The sequence below is a fragment of the Leptinotarsa decemlineata genome, unplaced genomic scaffold, assembly GCF_025532065.1.
Source record: "Leptinotarsa decemlineata unplaced genomic scaffold, Ldec_3_MD MMD2_tig00026294_RagTag_RagTag, whole genome shotgun sequence".
NCBI classification, from domain to species: Eukaryota; Metazoa; Arthropoda; class Insecta; order Coleoptera; family Chrysomelidae; genus Leptinotarsa; species Leptinotarsa decemlineata.
Window position 1 is genome coordinate 1486115 of NW_027412674.1, and position 22564 is coordinate 1508678.

General features: G+C 35.0%; 1 protein-coding gene across 2 annotated transcripts in view; it reads right to left on the reverse strand.

The window, feature by feature from the left end:
- The window catches only part of LOC111505874 (uncharacterized), a 404328-nt gene that overhangs the window by 13326 nt on the left and 368438 nt on the right, over positions 1-22564 (reverse strand). For both annotated transcript variants that reach the window (XM_074180136.1, XM_074180135.1), the window contains exon 7: positions 3934-4114. In XM_074180136.1, coding sequence (XP_074036237.1) covers positions 3934-4114 — 181 coding nt within the window. The remainder of the gene's footprint in view (positions 1-3933; positions 4115-22564) is intronic.

The window sequence follows — 22564 nt, forward strand, 5'->3', positions numbered from 1 at the left end:
TTTGTTTTCACATGAATAATTTATTTTTTATTTTGTTGTCAGGAAAGTTATTCCTTCTCAATAGGAGAGAAAATGGTAATTTTGTAAGAGGAACGGAAACATGTAATCAGTGAGGTTTTAGGATGGATAATGTTGGTTCATATTCTCATTTTCTTATTATTTAAAAAAAAGGATATTTTGTGGCGAAAAATGTTATGTAGTTCAAAATTCTTTCGAAGTACTACTTTCAAAATCACATTTTCAATTAAAAAACAAAACTAATACATAGAGTTTATTCTATGATTTTCACTATAAGGGTTTTACAAACGACAGTTATGCTTGAAGAAGCTATTGTATAGCGAAACACGTGTCGCGGTTTTTGTAAAACCCTTATAGTGAAAATCATAGAATAAACTCTATTTATTAGTTTTTCAAATATAATATTTAAATATCAAGTATCGGCCAGTTCTATTCAATTAAAAAACAAAACAATCAATTTCAAATGATTTAACTGTTGACAAATTTATATTTTCGTGTCTTGCACGGAGATCTTCCTTATTTATTGGCCTATCTTTATAAACTTTATTTGTCAAGTTTCCCCATGAATAAAAATTCAGTGGAGTTAAATCTGGGGATCATGGTGGACATACTACGAGAGGGCTATTGGGTCCTATCCATTCCATAGGTAGATTCCTATTCAACCAAACCCTTGTTATGCCACTATTTTGAACTGGTGAACCATCTAACATGCTGTGTCTCACATCCAAAGGTAGTTCTTCCAACACATCGGAAAATGCATTTTCGAGAAAATCAACGAATAGTCGTCCGTTTAAATTTTGATCGAAAAAAATTGGCCCGATAATATTTTCGCTCAGGATACCACACCACACATTAACTTTCTGACATATTTGGTCTCTACAATTCATCACCCAATTTGGATTTTGTACAGCCCAAAACCTCATGTTCTGGGAAGATACAACACCATTCGTGGTAAAGGTAGCCTCATCACTGTATAAGATATATTTAAAAAAAATCCTGTCATTGAGATAATTTCCCTGCAACCATAAACAATACTCCATACGGCAGATTTCATCTCCTCCGTGCAAAGTATGTAAAAATTTGGGTTTGAACGCATGCATTTTATGCCTCTTTTACTGCGGCTCAAATTGAGTTGAAGTTTCTCCAACTAATTCTAGGATCAGCTTGATGAGCCGCCAATATCGTATCATCAATATGATGTTTTACAATTTTTCTGTCCTTTGTTACTTGGCCGGGGCTCACGAATAGATTATATATTTTATGTGCAGTTCCAGGGTGTACAGCTACCTATAGCGGATGTCTTCTATTAAATTCAGCGGCCGCTTCACGATAAGACCTCACCCCTTCACCAACAATTAAAACAATTTCAATTTTTGCTTAAAGTGACATACGTGCCATGTTGAACTTTGTCAATCGAAATGCGCTGATATTAGTTAAAATGGGAACTTCATAAATATTAAAATATGAACAGGAACTCACGAACAGAAAACAACTGGAACCCAGGAACAATATCCAACACAAATACAGGAACAATAAACACAATGGGAACAAAAACACGGCAGAAACAACAGGAACAACGGTGATTCAAAGAACAACAATACTAGAAACACAAATGCAATGAAAACTGGTCTGAGAGTTAATACAAGAAGATCTTTCAACAATATATTCAGGTTGACAGTAAATATCAATGAGTAACTGTTCTCCATGGTAATTTCAGGGCATGATTCAATGAAACTGATGTAATTCAATCCCTTCAAATGATTTCAGACAACAATTCAGCAAGTAGGTAAAATAATCTAAATTCTACCTGTTCACCGAGTGCGATTTTTTCTTTGAAAACCAACAGTTGTTTCGGTGTTGCAATGAGTATAAAGATTAATTTTGTTTCGGATGATAAAATGTTTCCTCAATATTTTGATAAAGGACCCCGCACATTTCTTATGAGAAAGGGCTTGCCTTGAATTTTGCCAAAATTTTGATATGTTGTAGTTCTTGATGTGCTGATTGGAAGTGTCCACAGCCAAAGCTCAGAATTGTACAGTTTTCGAGATGTGAACCTTTGAATATAGATTATTTCCATGTTTTGCAGTTTTCGCTCATCAATCGAGAGCTCTCACTTCTGCTTGGGATAGAATTTGGATGTTCAGCAGTCAGAATCAGTTTTACGAAAAATCTTCTTCAGTTATAATAGATGCCGCAATCGATAATTTTTCATACACTGCTTCACACTATCACACAGATAGGCTCAAAATGGATGATAGCATCTCACAGCATCTATATCTTTCATACCTGAGAGTACTCTCCAGATAGAATGAAGGGCTTCAGGTATTGGAAGCGAACTATTTTGCGCCTTAATATGTTTTACCTAAAAATGGAGTGTTCCATCGCGAGTGGCGGACAGTGTATATCACTTTGGTCAACCCCATTCAGGTGGTAGGTGCATTTTGAGCATTTCCACCAGTCCTGAGAGTTTCATCGTTCCACCTCGAATATTACGGAAGATACGGGGGTGTTTCCATAAGAAGTGAGACAAATTCGGATTTTTCAGGACTGAAATTATTTCAGGAAAAAAGTGTATTCGTAGTAAGTTGGTAGTCCTGATCACGAATCTGAAAGAATTTTGAGCCTATTTTGCCCCCTAATATGTTTTACCGTAAAAATGGGGTGTTCCCCATAAAATAAAATAAAATGCATAAAATAAAATACTGCACTTTTTGCACTGTTTTATTTTATCGCTATCGTTTTAGTCTGCATTATATATTTTATAGTGCTTACTTGGAACTTTTGCAATGGTACTTGTGAAAAAGCAATAAGTATTATTCTTTATTTAGTTGAGAATAACTATCTGCGTACATGTATGTTCCAATGTTGGATTGGACAACCAATACCAAATCTTTTCATTCATTGAAACTCTCCGACTTTCCATACTTTGTTCGATTTTATCTGTTTGATATTATTTATACAGAATGCAAAATAATTGTATTTTCATCCAGTTCTGAGCTATGTTTGAAGCTGCAAGTTCCTTCAGCTCATCGGTAACTTATTTTCAAATCAATAGCTAAATGAGTGAAAAGTTTCCCCAACATTTGACAGCTAGTATTGAACAATTTCTTTTTGTTTATTCGCCGCGTTGTCTGCGTCGCCTACTTGATCAAAGGGTGCATTTTAAAGTCCACATGAAAAAACCAAAAGCTCTATCAATAACTATTGATATCTCATTTAAAAAAATAGGTATTTTCACACCATTTTGGAGATAATTTCATAAAAGCAATACATTATGGACAGGAAAAAAGTTGCAGCAACTTTTCGAAAATGCACATATTGGAAAAACACGCTGTAATTCAAAAACAAAGATTGATATCGATATGAGGTGTCCACCAATGAGTTCGTCATGAAATTTGACCCACAGCCATCAGTTTTCATCTAATTCAAAAACAGGAGTTTCCCTATAAAAGTGTCCAGTTTGGCCCACTTTGTACAACCGAAATATTCCAGACTTGGTTGAACTTCACTTAACTCGGCAGTATTTTTAGTTTTGTGAAGTGACCATTTTTCAAATGATGAATTTTCTGCAAAAAATACAAAAAACCTTGGGAAAATTTGCAGTGAGATGTAACATTTTTATACGTTTTATATGAAGTTCACTTTGAGCAATATGTTTCCGAATTTTCACATTGCCATATAATAAATGACAGATGTAACCCCTATTATCTGCGATCAAGTGAATCTAATGCAGCATTCCATATTTCATAGTGTTTGAACAGAACATGTTTGAAACATAAAATAAATCGTCGAGGGAAAGGAAGTTCCAAAAATCAGTTTTGTGAGAAGTTGGGACATTTTTTGACGAATGGTATTTGGAGGGAAGAAGAAAGCGATGAATTCTGACTTTTCTATCTTCGAAAATATACTCACTCATTCTTTTGCAGATTCAAGAACGTGATGGAATCTCCAAAGCCCGAAAAAGCATCCTCAGCGATGTACGAGATATTGTTAGACCTCAAATCCAAGTGACGTAATCGGTGCAGTCCTTTCAATGCATCAGTTGGAATTGTGTGAATGTTGTTATCACCTAGGCGGAGATATTGGAGGTTCTCTGTGAAAAAAAGTTTTTATGAATATCATAGATCATTATTGCATCAGATTTTTTTTGAAAGTACTGTCAGTTTCAATGTCATATGTTTTTGTAGCTCCATATCTCAATAAATATTGATTCTACTGTGTTGTGGTGTATAATGATCGATAGAGAATTTTGTGGTCTATACATTGATTATGTTCATTTCCTTCAAAATTTAAATTTTTGCCGTTTTTCAGCTAGTTACTATATTACCTCCCAATAACCTCTGGTACTTGCGAGGAGCTAGTACTCCGGAACTGACTCGGTGGTCATCTAGATCAAATGAAATTAATTTCGGCTTTTTATATACAGTAAGGTACTTGCAACGAATTTTCCAAATGGAAGACGTTGCACAGGTGTCTGATGGTATCATCTTAGCTGTTGGGTAAGTTGTTGGTTTTCCGTCATTCCACATTTTATGAATTATTGGTCATTTTCAGGACGAGTTATTTTCATTTTTCAAGGCCAAAAATTGAAAGAAATTATTAGCGATGTTTTAAAAAAATTCTGACTACACCACTGCATTCGTGATGTTTTCAAATGATCTATGTCAGAGTTATGAAGGAATGCATCCAATAATAGAAAAGTAATAAGTGAATAAATTAAAAAAAATATGATGTTCAATCAACTCACCCTTCAATTTCAGAAGTTTCATCTAAGTTTTGAGTACACCACTGGATTAGAGAGGTTTTGAGATATGACTGTTGAAAATTTCAAAAAAATCTGTTCATCAATGAAATACCCAAAATTGTTTTACTTTATGACTAATTTATTTCACGAAATTTTCAATATTTATAATCCGGAAAATCATGAAATACAAATCAGTTAACAGGATTTAGCTTATTAAAAGAAAAAAAGAAATAAAAATACCCCAAAAGTGCTGGTTTGTACCCTCCTGTTCATAAAAGAGGACATATGCCTCCTCATTCACAAGCGATTTTGGTGGATTTGGAGACACGTGTGAATCGTTGTATTCTATTCACGTGCCACTATAAGGGTATTATGCCCGTTATAAACAGTCAGAAAGTGATTCGAAAGTGCATATAGATTGTAACGTCAAGGAGCCACATTGTCTGCTGCATAATCGTTCATATCTAATCCTTCTGAAGAAAAATCAATGGCAACATTCAATTTGCCTCTGAATCTTTCCATTAGAGAGAATCTTTTCGAATGAATTTCTAAAATACGGGGAAACTTATGGATTGATAGGGACTTTGTGCATTTTCTTCTTTCCTTGCACCACAAACAGGTTGTTTTTCATCTCCATCCAGAGTTTCCCATTTGTGAAAAAATCCAAGCATTGTAAAAAACTCAATTAGTCACTTCTTTGTGGTATAGGGAGAGACAAATCGCAATAAGGACCGAAGGTTACTGAGTATCCACAGATTGTGCACTTCATAGTAGATTTCAATAGATCAACACAATTGTCTTTTTTTTCTGATTGATTCGGCCGTTACTTGAGATGAATTTCAAAAAATACACTTCACGATTTGATCTCCACAAACTTTATTTGAAAAATATATCACAACATGTTTTGTCAGCACAGTAGCTTTATCAGGTTTTTGAAAAAAAAATTGTCTGCAATCTTAAAGTTGTTTATGTTCAAATATCTCAGCCAGGATTCTTGCGCTTTTTCGCTGTGGCTCAATTTTTCGTCAATCGGTTCAGGTTTCTCAGTAATTCCATCATGTAAACCTTCTGAAAGATATCGAAGGCAATCCTGGGCGTCTTGATGGGCAGATCCCATGAATCGAGGGGCAATTCCAAGATTTTCGAATGAAGAATGTATCTCTGGTCTAATGATGTAACTTTTGATACTACATTCGTCACTTCTGTCTTCTCATGAATAATCACGGAATCGATGATTCACCCCTTCATTGGATCGGTGGGATAAGGAATTCGAAGCTGACCTGCCTAAAACTGAATTGGATATGGCAGACGTTTTTAATTCTAGAACTTCTTCATATTTTTGTGTATCTTCTGATATGAACTAATGGGGAGTATCTAAAGGAGTATGGGAGGTTTTATGAGGAAACAATCTCCCATCGTGACTAGGGTATAGATATGATTTGACAGTGAATGTGATAATGGGATGAAGCCAAAAACAGAAGCTGAACTACCACGCTGTATAGCTTAACTGATTTTCTGGATCAGAAGGTACATCTTTTTTCATTAGTTTCTTCAGTCAACCTTCTGAAAATTTCATTAAAAAAATTTAGAGATAAGGGCCCAAATACACCGAAAGTTTCTACAGTCACAGAATAAAATATAAAGTTATTTCCAACATTTCGATATTTCTGCTGTTTTCCTTTCTCACTGGTCATGGTAGCAGCACCAACAGCAGCAGCAACTAAATGAGATGACCCGATGTGTCTGCACATGTGATCAAGAAAGTGATCAAGAAAAATGTTTGGAATTTGGCTTATGGGCCCAGGGCGAGTACCTTAACGACATGATTTCTTTAAAGAATAGTTTATTCAGTGATGGAGCTAGTTTCACAACAAATGGAGTGGTTTCATCACAAAATATTCGATATTGGGCCACTGAAAATCCTAACTGGGTGATTAACTGTAAGAGGCAGTATTCAGAAAAGGTAAATGTTTGGCGTGGAATACTGAATGAGCGGATAATTGGACCATTCTTATTTGACAGCAACATCAATGCCGCAAATTTCTCACAATTTTCAAGAAATGAATTGTCAGACGCAATAGATGAACTTCCCCTTGCATAAACAAGAAATTCATATTTTCAATTAGATGACTCTTCTGTTCATATTGCGGGTATTGTGGAGAGTAGGCTGAATCAAAACTACCCTAATAGGTTTGATAGGACGGGGGAGTAGATTATTTGAATAGCCACATAGATAGCCTGACCTGAGTATACTGGATTTTTTCCTATGGGGCTATGTCACACAATATGTCTACAAATCACGAACAAGGCATCGAACGGAACTGTGCATAAGAGTTCACCAAGCTGCAATCACTTCGCAACAATTATGAAATGGAGGTTTGGTGGAGGCTACAAAAATTTGAATTGCACTCATTTTAGTTTCAACTTGTAATCATCTCCGATCCTATTATGTGCATTGCTTGTGAATAAGGAATTGTTTTCCACTAGTTTGTAGGAATTTGAAATAAATGCAGGTGTTATTTTTATTTGAAATTACTGACATTGAAGTTTTTTTCATAATCGGATTCATTCATATGATTCATACATTCCATACATTTTTCATGAATGCAAGGATCTTAAATTATATTTTTCTGAATATCAATTCGAATCCAGTCGTGTAGTCAAAATCCCATTAAACGACAAATTTTTTCAAATTTTACCTTCTTATAATTATTTCATTCATGAACATGATGAAATTTTTAACAGTCATATCATGAGACCTCCTCAATCCAGTGATGTAGTCAGATCTTGGATGGAACTTCTATAATTCAAGTGGTGGGTTGATTCAACAGCATATTTTTTGCAAATTTCATTCATTCGTAACTTTTTTGCTATGCGATGAATTTCTTCGTAACTTTGACATAAACCATTTGAAAATGTCACGAATCCAGTGATGTAGTCAGATTTTTTGTAAAAAAATCGCTAATTATTTTTTTAATTTTTGGCTTTGGAAAATAAGAATAGTTGGCCTCGAATAATTCATGGAATTTGGTACGAAAGACAACCTTAAGAAGACGAAACTTGTGCGAGCTAAGGACTAACGAGGTCTTACCTTTTAACGTGTGATTCCTAACACGGGTTGGACAATAGCAAGTGGAAATTGATCGTTAAGGCTGGGGCTTGAACCAGCGACCAACACGGCGGTCGATTCGAGTGAGTCAACAAAGCACCCACGTCGAACCACCCGGTTGGTGTCCTAGTAAACTTTCCCAATGTCTGCCTCAAGGAAAAAGAACCATTTAAATTGGTTGAGAAATATGTATATTATAAGAGTGCTCACATCTTAACGGGACTTTCAGCCAGACACGTTCAAATGAACAAACTTACAAAATTTCCCAAATCGTCAAGCTTTCGTCTCTGAATAGAGACTTCATCAGGACGAAGCAATCTGAGTTTTATAATTGAAAGTTGAATATTGATGAAACATTCTTACAAAATTAGCGCATCAATGCAGGTATTCAAATTTTCAAATATATGACACATTTCTAAGAAAGTTCTTTTTTGATTATTATTTTCTGAATAAAAAATTTGAACATTATCAAAAGAAAAGCCATGCTCTGATTTGATGGTGTGTTTAGAAAGAGTGATGTATGGTTTATTGCATCTTATGTCACTCTTGTGTGAAGTAATTCTGCCCTTTATTCTTCCAGTCATTTGCCCAATATAAATCTTCTCACAACTGGAACAAGGGATGAAGTAAACCACATTGGAAGAGTTGATGATATCTTCTTTGGCTTTAGAATCGGAAAAAAGTGTCTTAATCGTCTTCAGATTTCTGAAAGCTAATTTCACATGTTCAAATTGACTAAAATGTTTTTTGAGATTGTGTGAACCTAGATTGTGACTACCTAGATGAGGTGATGAAAAATAGAATGTCATTAGTGGATCATTGTTGTTAATGTTGTTTACAGTGTTTGTATTATTGTTATCATGGAAAGTATTGTTGTTATGAAAACTATTATTATTATTATGGACAAAAGACGTAAACAATTTATTTGAAAATATTATCAAATCTAACCAACGAAAAACGTGAATTTTGAAAACTTAATGAACTCTCCAAAGCTGAATTTAGGTCGCTTCTTAAGGGTAATATGGAATTCCTTAATAAATTTGCATCTGTCAACTTTGTGAAACGAAGCATTTGGTAGTTTTTGGGAATATTTTCACTGGTGCTTTGAGACAGCCTTCCCCAAAGTTTCAATACATGAATGCCAAAAGCAGATCAATGAAAAAATGAATCTTTCTTCATCATTGAGGCGCAAAATTGATGACCACAAGTACTTGAATCATTTGAGGAAACACGAGAACTTTGAAATTTGTAACAATGCATATAAAATAAATAAGAAAGCTAATGAAAATGAGATACGTCAGGAAAAACTCAATCATTTTATGGAAAAAGTCAACAAAAGTGAAACACTTTGGAATATTCAACGAAAGTAATTTTTTGTGGAGGAAAAAATCAGTTTTTCATCGACCTTTTTTGGATATTTTTATATTTTTCAGATTGTGGAAGGTAACAAATACCCAAAAAAGGTCAATGAAAAACTTTGGAATATTATTAAACAGCCCTCTAAAATTAATGAAATCGAAAGTATTTCTATAAATCATGATAATAATTCAATTACTGATGAACTAAACGTCGCAGAAACATTCGGTCAATATTTCTCGAATATTCTAGATGAAAAAATTAAACTCCATTTCAAAGGAGGTCATCTAAGGATGGGAACTACAATGCCAAATGTCAACACAACAATGTTTTTGTTACCAGCCACAGAGGTAGACGAAAAAAATTTTGTGGAATCGCTACCTGATAAAAAAAGTACAGGGTATGATGAGGTTTTTATCGGACTTGTCAAAGAATGTATTGATATTATATTGGAATCAATTGTGCCGATATTGAAAAGTGGCGATTGTAATAACATAGAGAATTTTCACTCCATTTCGATTATCAGCGTCTTTTCTATAATATTTGAAGAAATTATATCGCACAGAATAAATGACTACCTGGAAAGATTCGACTTGATGACCAAGTGCCAACATGGCTTTCGAAAAAATCATTCAACGGAAACAGCAACAATCAAATTGGTTCAACAAATCCATGATTCAATCAATGAGAAAAAAGTCGTTGTGGGACTTTTTTCGACTTAAGAAGACCTTTCGATACTCTGAGTATTGAAATAATTTCTAAAAAACTCTTCAACATTGGTATAAGAGACAATATCAATAAGCTCATCGTGCCCTTCTTAACTAATCGATATTTCGAAGTGAAACAGACTAATATATTATCTGACGAGTATTCTGTTACAACAGGAACACCACAGGGTAGTATTCTTGGTCCACTGATATTTTTACTGTATGTCAATGATCTTTCTGATAACATAAGTTATGGTAATGTGAACCTTTATGCAGATGATACGTCTATCATCTTATTGAGCAAAACACCGGAAGAAATGAACACCCAAGTCAATACTGTACTACAAGAAATCAGTGAGTGGTATTTTGAAAACAGAATGATTGTTAATGTCAATAAGACTGTTTGTACTGAAGTTGCATATTCTCCTTGGAGTCTACATAAATTCACCTTCAATTTTCTCAACGAATCTCTGAGATCAACAACTTGTACAAAGTTTTTAGGAACAATGATTGATTCTCTTTTCACATGGAAAGAACACATAGAGTTCACATCTAAGAAACTGAACCAATTGTATTACCTTATAAAATCACTGAAAAGTAAACTAGATACCAAATCTCTACTAACGGTTTATTACGCAAAATTTCACTCCACAGTATGTTGGAACATTGCTGTCTGGGGATTAGCCTCTGAAATTGACAGAATATTCGTAAAACAAAAGGCACTGCTACGATTAACTTTCAACCTTGACTACAGAATGACGTGTAGGGAAATATTTCAAGAGAATACAATTTTAACTGTGGCAAGCATATTTATTTTAAAACTCATGACATATATCCATGATAATAGAAGGCACTTTGACCTACGATCGGAAGTACATAAATATAGTACTAGAAAAAACTATATGCTCACAGCTCGGAAACACCTCTATACAAAATATGAAGTCTTCTGTGTTTGTTGGAACGAGTATTTATAATAAATTGCCAAACAGTGTAAAGACACTGCCACCAATTGCCTTCAAACAAAAACTGAAGTCATTTTTATCGACAAATATTTACAACTTGAAGATGTAAATATTTAATATTTTTTACAATATTTTATATTTTATTTTATTATATTCTATTGTGTACTGTATATATATATATATATATATATATATATATATATATATATGTATGTATATATTATACTATTTGTAATTACTTTCTATACGTATCCGATCAAGATTTTATTTGACGTATCCCATCTATGTAATGTAGCACACAGGATGAATAAATTCTATCTATCTATCTATAAGATTGTGTTAGTTTATAAATGAGAGAACTGTACCAGTTCACCGTAATAGTTGAAAACTTGCATACTTTCATTGATTCCATTGTGTGCGAGTGGCTCGCAAGTCCCATGCCAATATTTTTTCAAACACCAAGAATCCTAACATACCGAATGAAAATATATAGTTGCAATAGCATGATGTATCTCCACAGTATGCACGCGATGTTTGTAAATAACTGTTACCAGTATAAGTATACAGGTAGGCACGAAACGATGGAGTGGCCTTCCAGATCTCCAGATCAGAAGCCATTAGTTTTTTGTGGTGTTATTTGAAACCAGATCAGGGGCAAAATTAGCAGAATTACTTCAGAAGTTATTCGCAATGTATAAGAGGAATGTGTCAGTAGATTAGCCTATTGTCAAAAGACTGGTGAACGTCATTTTGAACATCTTTTCTGTTTCATTTCGTTAGATATAGGGTTATTTCGCTATTTACTCTTTCGATTGATGACCTATTCATTTTGTAGAAATTCATATTGAATATAGAACAAAAAATTGTCTAATAAATAGAAACCGGTCGTAAAAATGAACTGAGTAGAAGTTAGACAAAAGTTATTTTTTTTTATTTTACATGCTATTGACGTTCAGTCACCCAGTACAAAAATAATATATTGATGATCATCACTAAATATAATATTCCTCAGGGTTCCTCAGGGTTCTATATTAGGTCCACTCTTATATACCATATATGTAAATCATTTTCATAGTGATCAGTTCGTTATGTATGCTGATGACACATCTTTATTGGTAACTCAGGAAAATATTGAAGCCACAGTTAACAAAGCATCTGATGAAATAAAAAGAACCCAAAAGTGGTTCTCAGACGATGGTCTCTTGTTGAATGGAAGAAAAACTATGCTTTTACGTTTCAATCATTGAAGAACCACTCCAAATCACAGTTTACTAGTAACGTCAATTATTGGAGACAACATTTTTGGGTTTGAAGATAACAGAAAATCTCAAATGGAACAAGCATAGTGATACGATTCGTAAAAAGATATCCTCAATATCTTATTGTATTCAACTACTATGCTGGAATGTAAATAGATCACTCTTATTGATGTACTACCATGCATACTTTCATTATGGTATTATAGCTTGGAGAGCATCTAGTGATTATTCCAGAATACTCAAAATTCAAAAAAAAACCATAAGATATTTGTATAGCAGGAGTTACTAGACAAGTTGCAAACTCATCTTCCAAAATCTCAGAATATTGACTGTTACATTTATGAGATATTTAAATATGTGAAATCGCATATAACCAGTATTCCTACTCTTGATGGTAATAAGAATTTTAATACTGAAAATTCCCTACATTCGGAAGTGCCAAAACACATATTAGTTGTATCTGAATCATGTCCCAGGCCTATGACCATTAAATTGTACAATAAACTTTCAAATACAATAAAAAATCTGACTCTAAGAAAGTATAACTATCAAATCGAAGAGTTGCTCCTGAATAAATACTATTATTAACATATGGATGATAACTTATCTGTACACGTGTAACATTTTAGGAAGATTTCAATGACGATGCTGTTACATAAATAACAAATTATTTTTTGTTTTGACTATTACATATTATGTACATGTCCAACATTTTATACCGATTTTAATAACGATGTTGTTGCATGAATGACAGATTTCTACAACAGGCTTCGACTATTGTATATTATATCATATCATCTATGTAAATTGTATATCGTGCCTCTAAGCGCACGGAGTTTGTATTTCTAATTTTGTATTTGTACACGTTTTGACATACTCAATGTCATCTCTAGATAATCCAACTGAATAAATATTATTATTATCATTGAAACACCTATGGATGAAGTATTAGAAGATCTATATTTCAGTTTGAAAAATCATTGATGACGTCACTACATCAAAACCAGTGTTGTAATAACTTCAGAATATACATTTGAAAATCGGCAGTGAAAAAAGTTGACCTATTTTAGGATGTCAAAAATACATTGCTCATGATTAAATGAAATTATTCCATAATTTAGCCGCTCACTGTATAGAGCAAAAGGTCGAACCTCGGACCGCCAAGTATACCTAGTATAAATTAATACGTAGATAAGGCATACAATCCCTTAATCAAATAAAAAAATAGACCACTCATTTCATTTCGAGTTTCCTAGGTAACCTGTTTTACAAGTACCTACAACTGATATGGTTTTATTAGTTTCCTAACTAGCTTGGCTAATTGAAGAACAAGTAACCTCCATCTCGCGAAACTCAGATACGCAGAAAGCCAGAAAGCAGCAGTTCATAACAAATAACCGCAATATGCTGGTTGTGGCTTTCCTAAAAGATATTTTGAAAATTTGAATGCGTTCAACACAGAGTTACGAGGAAATCTTAAATTAATATGTTATCTGATACAAAGAGTGTCTCCTTTTCGTCGCAAGCCAGTTATCTTTGAAAACGATATTGCAAAACAAAAATGCATTCATTTTTCGACAATTTTTGAATATAAAAAGAACTCTGAAGAAGACATTGTGCAGTTATTGGGAAATTTCTGGCCGATTTTAGGAACGATGTAGCGGCAGAATGGACAGATGTGGCTGCCAAGTTGTTTAATCTGTCAAAGCCATCATCACAAATAGAGATAATAGATTTCCAAGAAAAATGTATAAAACGGTATCCAAATGAGAATTTTGGACCAAACATGTCCCGGAAAAACATGAAAGTTGCCAGAAAGTAGCTATAAATTTGGCCACTAGGTTTGGCTCGACATAAGTACATAAATAATATTACTGAAGTTTTTTTTTCCAACACCAAATCATCATTTTTAACACCTCGACACGTGTTTCAATCTCCCAGTGATCATCATCAAGAGGAAGATTAAACTGGAAAAACTTGTATGGCTGAACCTATGTATACTATACAGGTAAACCATACAGGTGTAACACACATTCAGGTATACTACACGTTTGGTGTCTTAAACTAATTTTACATTTGCCTTATCTAATGATTTTACAATACGTCTAATCTAATCTAATATTTAAATGTTATATTACAGCGTGACTCACGGTCGATGGTAGGTTGGAAGTTTCTGGAAAACGCAAAGCATGATTTTTCTGAAAATTTCACCTCTCACATTTCCTTACCTGTTCTATCCATCTAAGATATTATCAGCATTGCGGCGTTGCCACTTCTATAAAATAGTCCTAGCAATTATATTTTTTTAAATGGAACAACTCGTATATTAATACATTTTTGGAATCGCTCCAGTATTTTAATACTTTTTTGTTAATAATGTCCTATACCTATCTCTATCTGTTTTCGAGATAAAAAATAATGTGTGCTAAATATGGTCCAAAACATAGCCTTAATTGAAATTAAGTACATCAGTACTCTCAATTCATGAAAAGTTGATATTTTGATGATAGTTTGGGCAAACTCTAAATATTCAAATATCACCAAGAAATCGACTCCATATCATACAGGGCGTGCTAAAATTACTATTATTTCCATTGTGCATAAAAGTAGTCGAAAGTTCATTTTTTCAAATGAAACCCTCTGTATATTACTCGATAAATTGAAAGATGGTGAAAAATGATTCAAGATGATATACATACCTCAATCGTCAAGTTTTCTTGATGAAGCCGTTTTTGTGGAGAAATAGTTATTCACGTTTTACCTACAAGTGTTGAAAGTGGCATTTTATTTTGTGAGTGGGGATTATTGCAAAACGAGCATCAGCAAGTGGATCAAACTCACGAGCAAAATAAAATCACTTTTAACAAATGTATCATACAAATTTTTTTTGCATAACGTTACTGCCGATAATAAAAAAAATTATAGGGTCCATGGGATTTGAACACACGATCTTTGGATTACAAGGCATATGTTATAACTACATACGCCAACTCACGTTATTTTAAGGAGGATTATTGGTTAGTCATGAAGGACTTTCTACAGTTGGACTGAATACTACTTCGTCATCGTCAATAACTTCACAGGGATTTAATATTACCAATAGCACGAACTGCATGTGTGAACTTTTCTAAATGATTTTTTGGTTGGTGTTCTGATTGAAGTGTTTCTATCAAAGATATTTTCAATAACAGTTGTACAAAAAATAATTTTTAAAGAATTTGATTTCTAGGTAGCCGTGGAAATATCAAGCTTAAGACAGTTTGGTGACTTTTTTATAAGTAATTGATCAATGGTTATTGACGCCAAAAATGAATGCAAATATTGATTATTCAAACGAAGTTCTTATGAAATTATTTATTATACACGGACAGTGTGATCAAATCATTGCCAGAACTTGTAGAAAATTCAACCAAATGTATCCTGATTCAACACCAATGAACGAGAGGAAGTTTGTAAGATTACAAAATAATTTCCTTAACTATGGCTCCATGTTTAAAGCGCCTTCAACATTACCAAAACCTGTTACTTCAAATGAGGACAATACTGTTAACGTTTTGGCATATTTTTATGCATATCCAGAAGCTTCCATTCGCAGTGCAGAAAAAGGTTCAGGTGTATCACATGCTTCAGTACAACGAATTTTGAAAAATCACGGAATGCATCCGTATAAATTTACCAAAGTTCAAGCTCTGAAAGAAGAAGACTTCGAACGTAAAATGCATTTTTGTGAATCCCTTTTGATTCATACACAGGAAGATCGGGAATTTTTGTCAAAAATAATTTGGAGCGACGAATAAAAATTTACAATAGAAGGAATAAACATTTATGGGGTGATCATAATCCTCATGTTACAAAAAAATGGGTTTTCAAGAAAAATTAGACCTGAATGTTTTCTGTATTCTGAAGAACAATAAAATTAGTTTTTTATTTATGAAGACACACTGAATGCAGAGAGATATCTCCAAATATTGAGGACGACTGTAACCGATTTTCTTGAAAATTTGCCTTTAGAGGAATATAGCAATTCGTGGTTTCAACTGGACGGAGCGCCAGCTCATTCCACCCAGGAAGTTTCCAGGAAACTTGACTAACTCTTCGACGATCGTTGGTTTAGGTGTTTAGAGCTGTGGGATTGGCCACCGAGATCACCCGATCTCACGCCACTTGACTTTTTCATGGGGTGTTTCAAAAGAAAGAGTATACAGTACTCCAGTGCCTACCAAAGAAGAATTGCGATGGCGAATTGTGCGGAGTATTGAAGATCTGGATCCCCAAGAAATTGTAAAATCAACCACAAGTCGCGTACAAAAAACATTTCAAAGTGTTTAGAATGCAATGGACATTATTTTCAGCATTTATTGTGAAAATGTGATATTTTGTTTACAATTTTGTTATTTTGAATCATCCTATTCTGTTATTGTCTGTACTTCCACATGTTTTAGCTCACAAAATCTTACTTTTTACCTAGAAATGACTGATTTTTGGTATAGTTGTTACCTGGAAACTTTGAGCCATAGTTAAGGAAATTTGTAACCTTACAAACTTCCTCTCGTTCATTGGTGTTAATTCAGGATACATTTGGTTGAATTTTTCACACGTTCTGACAATGATTTGATCATTTTGTTCATGTGTATAATAAATAATTTCATTAGAACTTCATTTGAATAGTCGATATTTGCATTCATTTCGGAAGATGATTCGAAACACCGTCGATTACTCTTTGTAAATTACTTATAAAAGTAACCGAACTGCTATAAGCTTGATAATTCCACTGCTACCTAAATCCAAATTCAAAAAAAAATAATGTTTCTAGAAGAAGCGACTTTATTGAGAAAACTTGACGATTTAGGTATAGGGACATGATATATCATCTTGAAGCATTTTTCACCATATTTAGCACAATTTATTTTTTATCTCGAAAACAGATAGAGATAGGTATAGGACATTATCAACAAAAAAATATTAAAATACCAGAGAGATTCCAAAAATTTATTAATATACGGGGTGTTCCATTTAAAAAAATAAAGTTGCTAGTACTTTTTGATGGAAGTGGCAATGTTGAAAATATTTCAGATCGATAGAACAGGTAAGGAAATGTGAGAGGTGAAATTTTCAGAAAAATCATGCTTTGAGTTTTCCAGAAACGTCTAACCTACCATCGACCGTGGATCACGCTGTATATAAAACCATTTTCAAGTTATATAAAAATTTATTTCACAACATTTCCTATCTACTTGTCCTAAATTCATTTTTACAATGTGTCCTTTTGTAAAAGTCAGTAAATGTAATAATATTATTTCAACAAACTATTGGTATTGGCCCGTCATCGTTGTTTATATTATCATTATGTTTTCTTATTTCTACACTCCCATAGGCATCTAGTTGCCTGTTGTTGTTAACTTGTCTAACTAATCTTAATGAACTGAAGTGTATGGAATGGTTTTGTTGCAAAATATGATAGGCGACTGCTGATTTGATTTTGACACAAAACACTTCCATAGACTTCAGTTCATTAAGATCAGTTAGACAAGTTAACAACAATAGGCAACTAGATGCCTATGAGAGTGTAGAAATGAGTAAACATAATAGTATTATGAAATTGATATTTACATAGTTTGAAAATGGTTTTATATATAGCATAACATTTAAATATTAGATTAAATTAGACGTACACAGTTTTTCCAGTTCAACCTTCCTCTTGAAGATGATTACTTGGTGATCGAAACACGTGTCAAGGTGTTGAAAATAACGATTTGGTGTTGGGAAAAAACTCCAGTAATATTCATTACTACACCAAAGGTTCCAAAAAGTGCATCACAAATACGTACCCATGTGAAACATCTTTCTCAAAGATGAGTTTTTTGAAAAATAAATTTCGTTCGAGATTAACGGACGCCCACATAGAATACCCACTTCGAATTTGCGGTTCCTCTCGAGAACCAAACTGTCTCAAGACCATCGGAGTAGTTTCTCACATTAATTTGTGTTTCTTGTGTTCTTTAATTCAGAATTTGATGCGAAAACAAAATGATACATGGGTAGCACGTCATTGTTATCAGTTGTTTTTTTTTCTGGACTTCATTAAAGTTTTCTCACAGTATACGAATCCCACCTAAAACTACTTGTAACCCCTGGTATAGAGGGTTAGTTGAACCGTCCAAAGTGTAAGAATGACCCGAATCACGATTTGAACTGAAATGATAAACTAGTGCAAAACAAATGGCAATCCACTAGATCACATTCTTCGCAATCATTCTGATTTTAACAGGGCAAATGAATGGGATTTGAAATCATAAGCTTCTGGAAATGAAGTTTTCTGATAGAAATAGTCTACATTTAATCACGATAAAAGGTTTTCTTTGTTATCACATATTGCCGCGCCTCTACAGTCAGAATGAAATATTGACGGTGACAAATCTTTTATACCCAAAACAAATAAACACTTCCCTTAATTTTGTACATGCCACAATCCAATCACTCAGACACAAAGAGATGATTCATTAGTTTTCCTAGACATAACAACGGAAAGGGCTTTCCAATTTAATGCTCCAAATCGTCGACCTATTGATTTTATCTGCAGCAAAACTCGGTGTTCAAATTGTCACGAAAAACATTATCCAACATCACGTTTCAGATCCGACATAATTCCAGTGGATTTAACCTGGCCCGCTTACCCAGATTGAAAATCGATAATTCCAAGTTTGTTCGTGTTCAGTTTTCGACACATGATGCAAATATGAAAACGGCATTAAAACATCGATCCAAACAGGGAGGATTCAATGATTCTGAGGCGGGTTGATTTTTTTGTTACCCAAGAAAATCAGATGACTACTTGAAATGTAGGAAAGTCTAATGAAATAGTGTTTTCTTGAAACACAAAGATAATATTCAACTATCTACTTTTCATCAACATGGAAAATTAGTTTTACACACCAAAAAAAATTCATTTTCTTAATTTGATCAATATCATGATCACTTTTTTCATTGAAAATCACAATCAGTGGAGTAATGTCAAAAATCGACGTTGGAAATTTTATTATTTGAAGTTACCGTAGTCCAAATTAATGAAAGTTGATAGTCCGGGAAGTATTGACTTGAATTTCTAATAGAAGGGCGCTGTGTGTATTTGACATACTTCCAGAAAATCAAACGGGCAGAGACGTGATAACCCCCCACCAGAAGTGCCAGTCCAGTAACTACACAATTCAATTTCAATTCAATTCAATATATTTCAAAACCCTTATACATACAAACATCGATATCAAAAACAATAAAAAATGTGGAAATGAATAAAATAATGGATATTGGATAGTTGTATGAGTTTTTTGAAAATGACTCACTGGAGCCCTTTCAGCCTCAGCTTCTCTTTCTTATATTCAGGCTACCGACAAAGTGAGTCTAATTCTGCAGAGGAACGATTCAAGAACAGTATTCACTGCAATCAATCACAATTTCACTTTTACCGGACACCTAAAAAAACGATACCTATTATAAAATACCATGTTTCACCTGCTCCAGAACATGAGCTTGCTGTCCGTAAATCAGATTCAGCCTCATACCTCTTTAAATGTCATCATGAAACAGGCGAGGATAATCCGCGAAGCTATTGAAATTGAAAAACGTCCCAACTGTGTCAAAAAACGAGATGATTCACAAAGATTACGTTACGTACATCATTCATGAAGATAATCACACAACATTGAACACCTTGCTTTTGCAAGTCATAATCCCGTTCTCACTACCAACTCCTCGCTGCCACTACCGGTTTGCCCCTCCTCCCGTCCAAGGACATAAATACCAGATCAGAGACTGTGGGCCCACAGTCTAGGAAGGGACACCGAAAACCATGTCCGCCTATACACGGCGAGCAAGGAATCGTCTATATGGACCAAGAGAAAGTGGAAGCATTTGCTGACAACTTCGAATGACAGTGTAGAGAAAATGATTTCTCGTTCACAGACGAAGTAGAAGGAATCGAAAACCAGGTCGAAGTGATGGTACGAAGGATAAGATGGCAAAAAAGGAACAACAAGAACCCCTGACACAGACATCACCCGAAGAAGTGAAAGGTATCGCCACTCGGAAAGCCCCAGGCCCGGACCAGATTCCAAACTGGGCACTGAAAGCCCTACCAGGGAAGGGTATAGCGGCAATAACGAATATCATTAACGCTATACTCAGACTATAGCATTTTCCTAACCCCAAGCCAAAGAAGAACCACATATTTCCAGATAACCATAGATCAATATGCTTAACCCCTTCCATAAGCAAAGTGGCAGAACGAGTCGTCTTGAAAAGAAAGTCCAAACCAGCGAACTGGGAATTTTACCAGATGAACAGTTTGGTTTCAGATCCGAACACTCGACAGAGTTACAAGTCCTGATGGTAGTAGACTATGCGACAGAAAGTTTCAACCTGGGCAAAGGATACCACACCGGAGAGATATTTCTAGACATCCCCAATGCGTTCGTCGGAATTTGGCATGACGGACTATTAGCGAAAATGAGCAATTTTGGCTACTAAAACAAATGACAAGAATATTTGAATTTTTTATAGCTAACAGGCGATGGCGCTGCAGAGTAGGACAAGAACTCTCCACCATGCGATTACTGGAAGCAAGGGTTCCACAAGGTGCAGTCCTTTCACCACACCTCTTCTCGGTATACACAGCAAACGTACCCAAACCTGAGAACAACTTCAACTAGTTGGCACTCTACGCGGACGGCACAGCTTTACTGTCGATATCAACTAGCAATGCGCAAGTTATCACATACTTGCGACACCAGGCGAACAAATTAGAGGAATGGGCCAACCTTTGGAATTTCAGTATAAACCCTGACAAGACTCAGGCGATACTGGTCACCTGGGGAATGGTACACCCGGAAGGAAACGTCACCTTCAACGGACAAGAGATTCCGTGGACCAAAGGAGCGAAATACCTGGGAGTCACTCTCGACAGAAGACTAACCTTCAAGACCCACGTGCAGCTGACAAGAGCCGCCCGACAAAACCAACATCAGATTATAAGTCGCAGAAGCAACATGGGACTCCACGTAGAACTGCTGCTAATCAAGACCGTACTACTCCCAATCATCCTGTATGCCTGCACTGCCTGGGGCCAGTGCGTAGCGACATACAGACACAGTATCCAGACGTTCATGAACGGTTGCGTGCGAGCCGCCGTAAACGCTCTGAAATACATATCAAATGGATGTCCAGGTCTGAGACCTGGACTTGAAGATCCACTACGTAGACGCGTATATAAGAGACCACCAGAAAAAGTGTTCGAAAGAGTTCGATCACACAACGGTCCAGCGCTGCGCGATCTACATGAAGCACTCAACGGAGAAGACCCAATATTTCGAGAGAGAGACAAACACAAGAGGCCAATCAAGCAGAATCAGAGACCCCCCCCTGAGAGTCGCTATCAGGCAGCTCCGGTAAGTATAAAAAATTGTCAACCAGATTTCCAACTCACTTCTTTTTCAAATTCACTGGAAAATACTTGCTCGCGATATAAAGATACTCGTTTCCGGTTAGTTTTTGGGGCTCCAAGTGAAGTTATGATTTGACAAAACGATAGATTAGAAAGTAAAACCACCTAAGGGCTGGCTTTCGACCGCAGTAGGTTAGATGTCAATCTTGCTTAAGTGCCCATCAGTAGGTTGAGGTCCCTTCGTAAGAGTGGGGGTGGATGGACGGGATGAAATGTTCTGCACACAGTAACCGTGTGGGGAAGATTTCATCTCAGGGCATTCAAATCGGGAGGGGTGGACCAACATACGACGCTTGGGAGTAGGCAGTATGAGACTCTTGCAGAGAAGCGACGAGACTTGGGAGTAGGCAGATCGAGATCCCGGCGTCAAGTCATAAAACACTTACAACGTATGACTACCTGTGGGGTAGGCAGCTTGGAGGTCTTGGAGTTATGAAGTAATATACTCGAAAAAAATAAAATAATTGTCAATGTTGGAGAGGTAGAAACGACTGCAAAATATCAACAGTAAAAGTCACTTGATGATATTTCATAACTGTATTGAGTTGAGCATGATAGCAAGTCTACCTAACTAGGGGCTAATGTGGGAAAATATACATTTTGAATGAATATATCTTTCATATTCATCGTAATGTTTGCCATTATATGACATAACCAAAAGTCAATTCAAATTGAGCCCTGATATGTATTCAGCAGATTGATTTCATTTTGTTATGACATGACAATGCGTATTTTAATTTTTTACATGTGTAAACTCTAAGATATTTTGTTACGGTTTCATTTTGTCATTTGTTCTGTTTTGAGGTCAACGATTATTTGAACCTGAAATGAATAATTCCATGAAGGTTTTGGAATATTTTCATTCGTTTAGTTCCCATTCACTGATAAACAACTATACAAGGATATATTC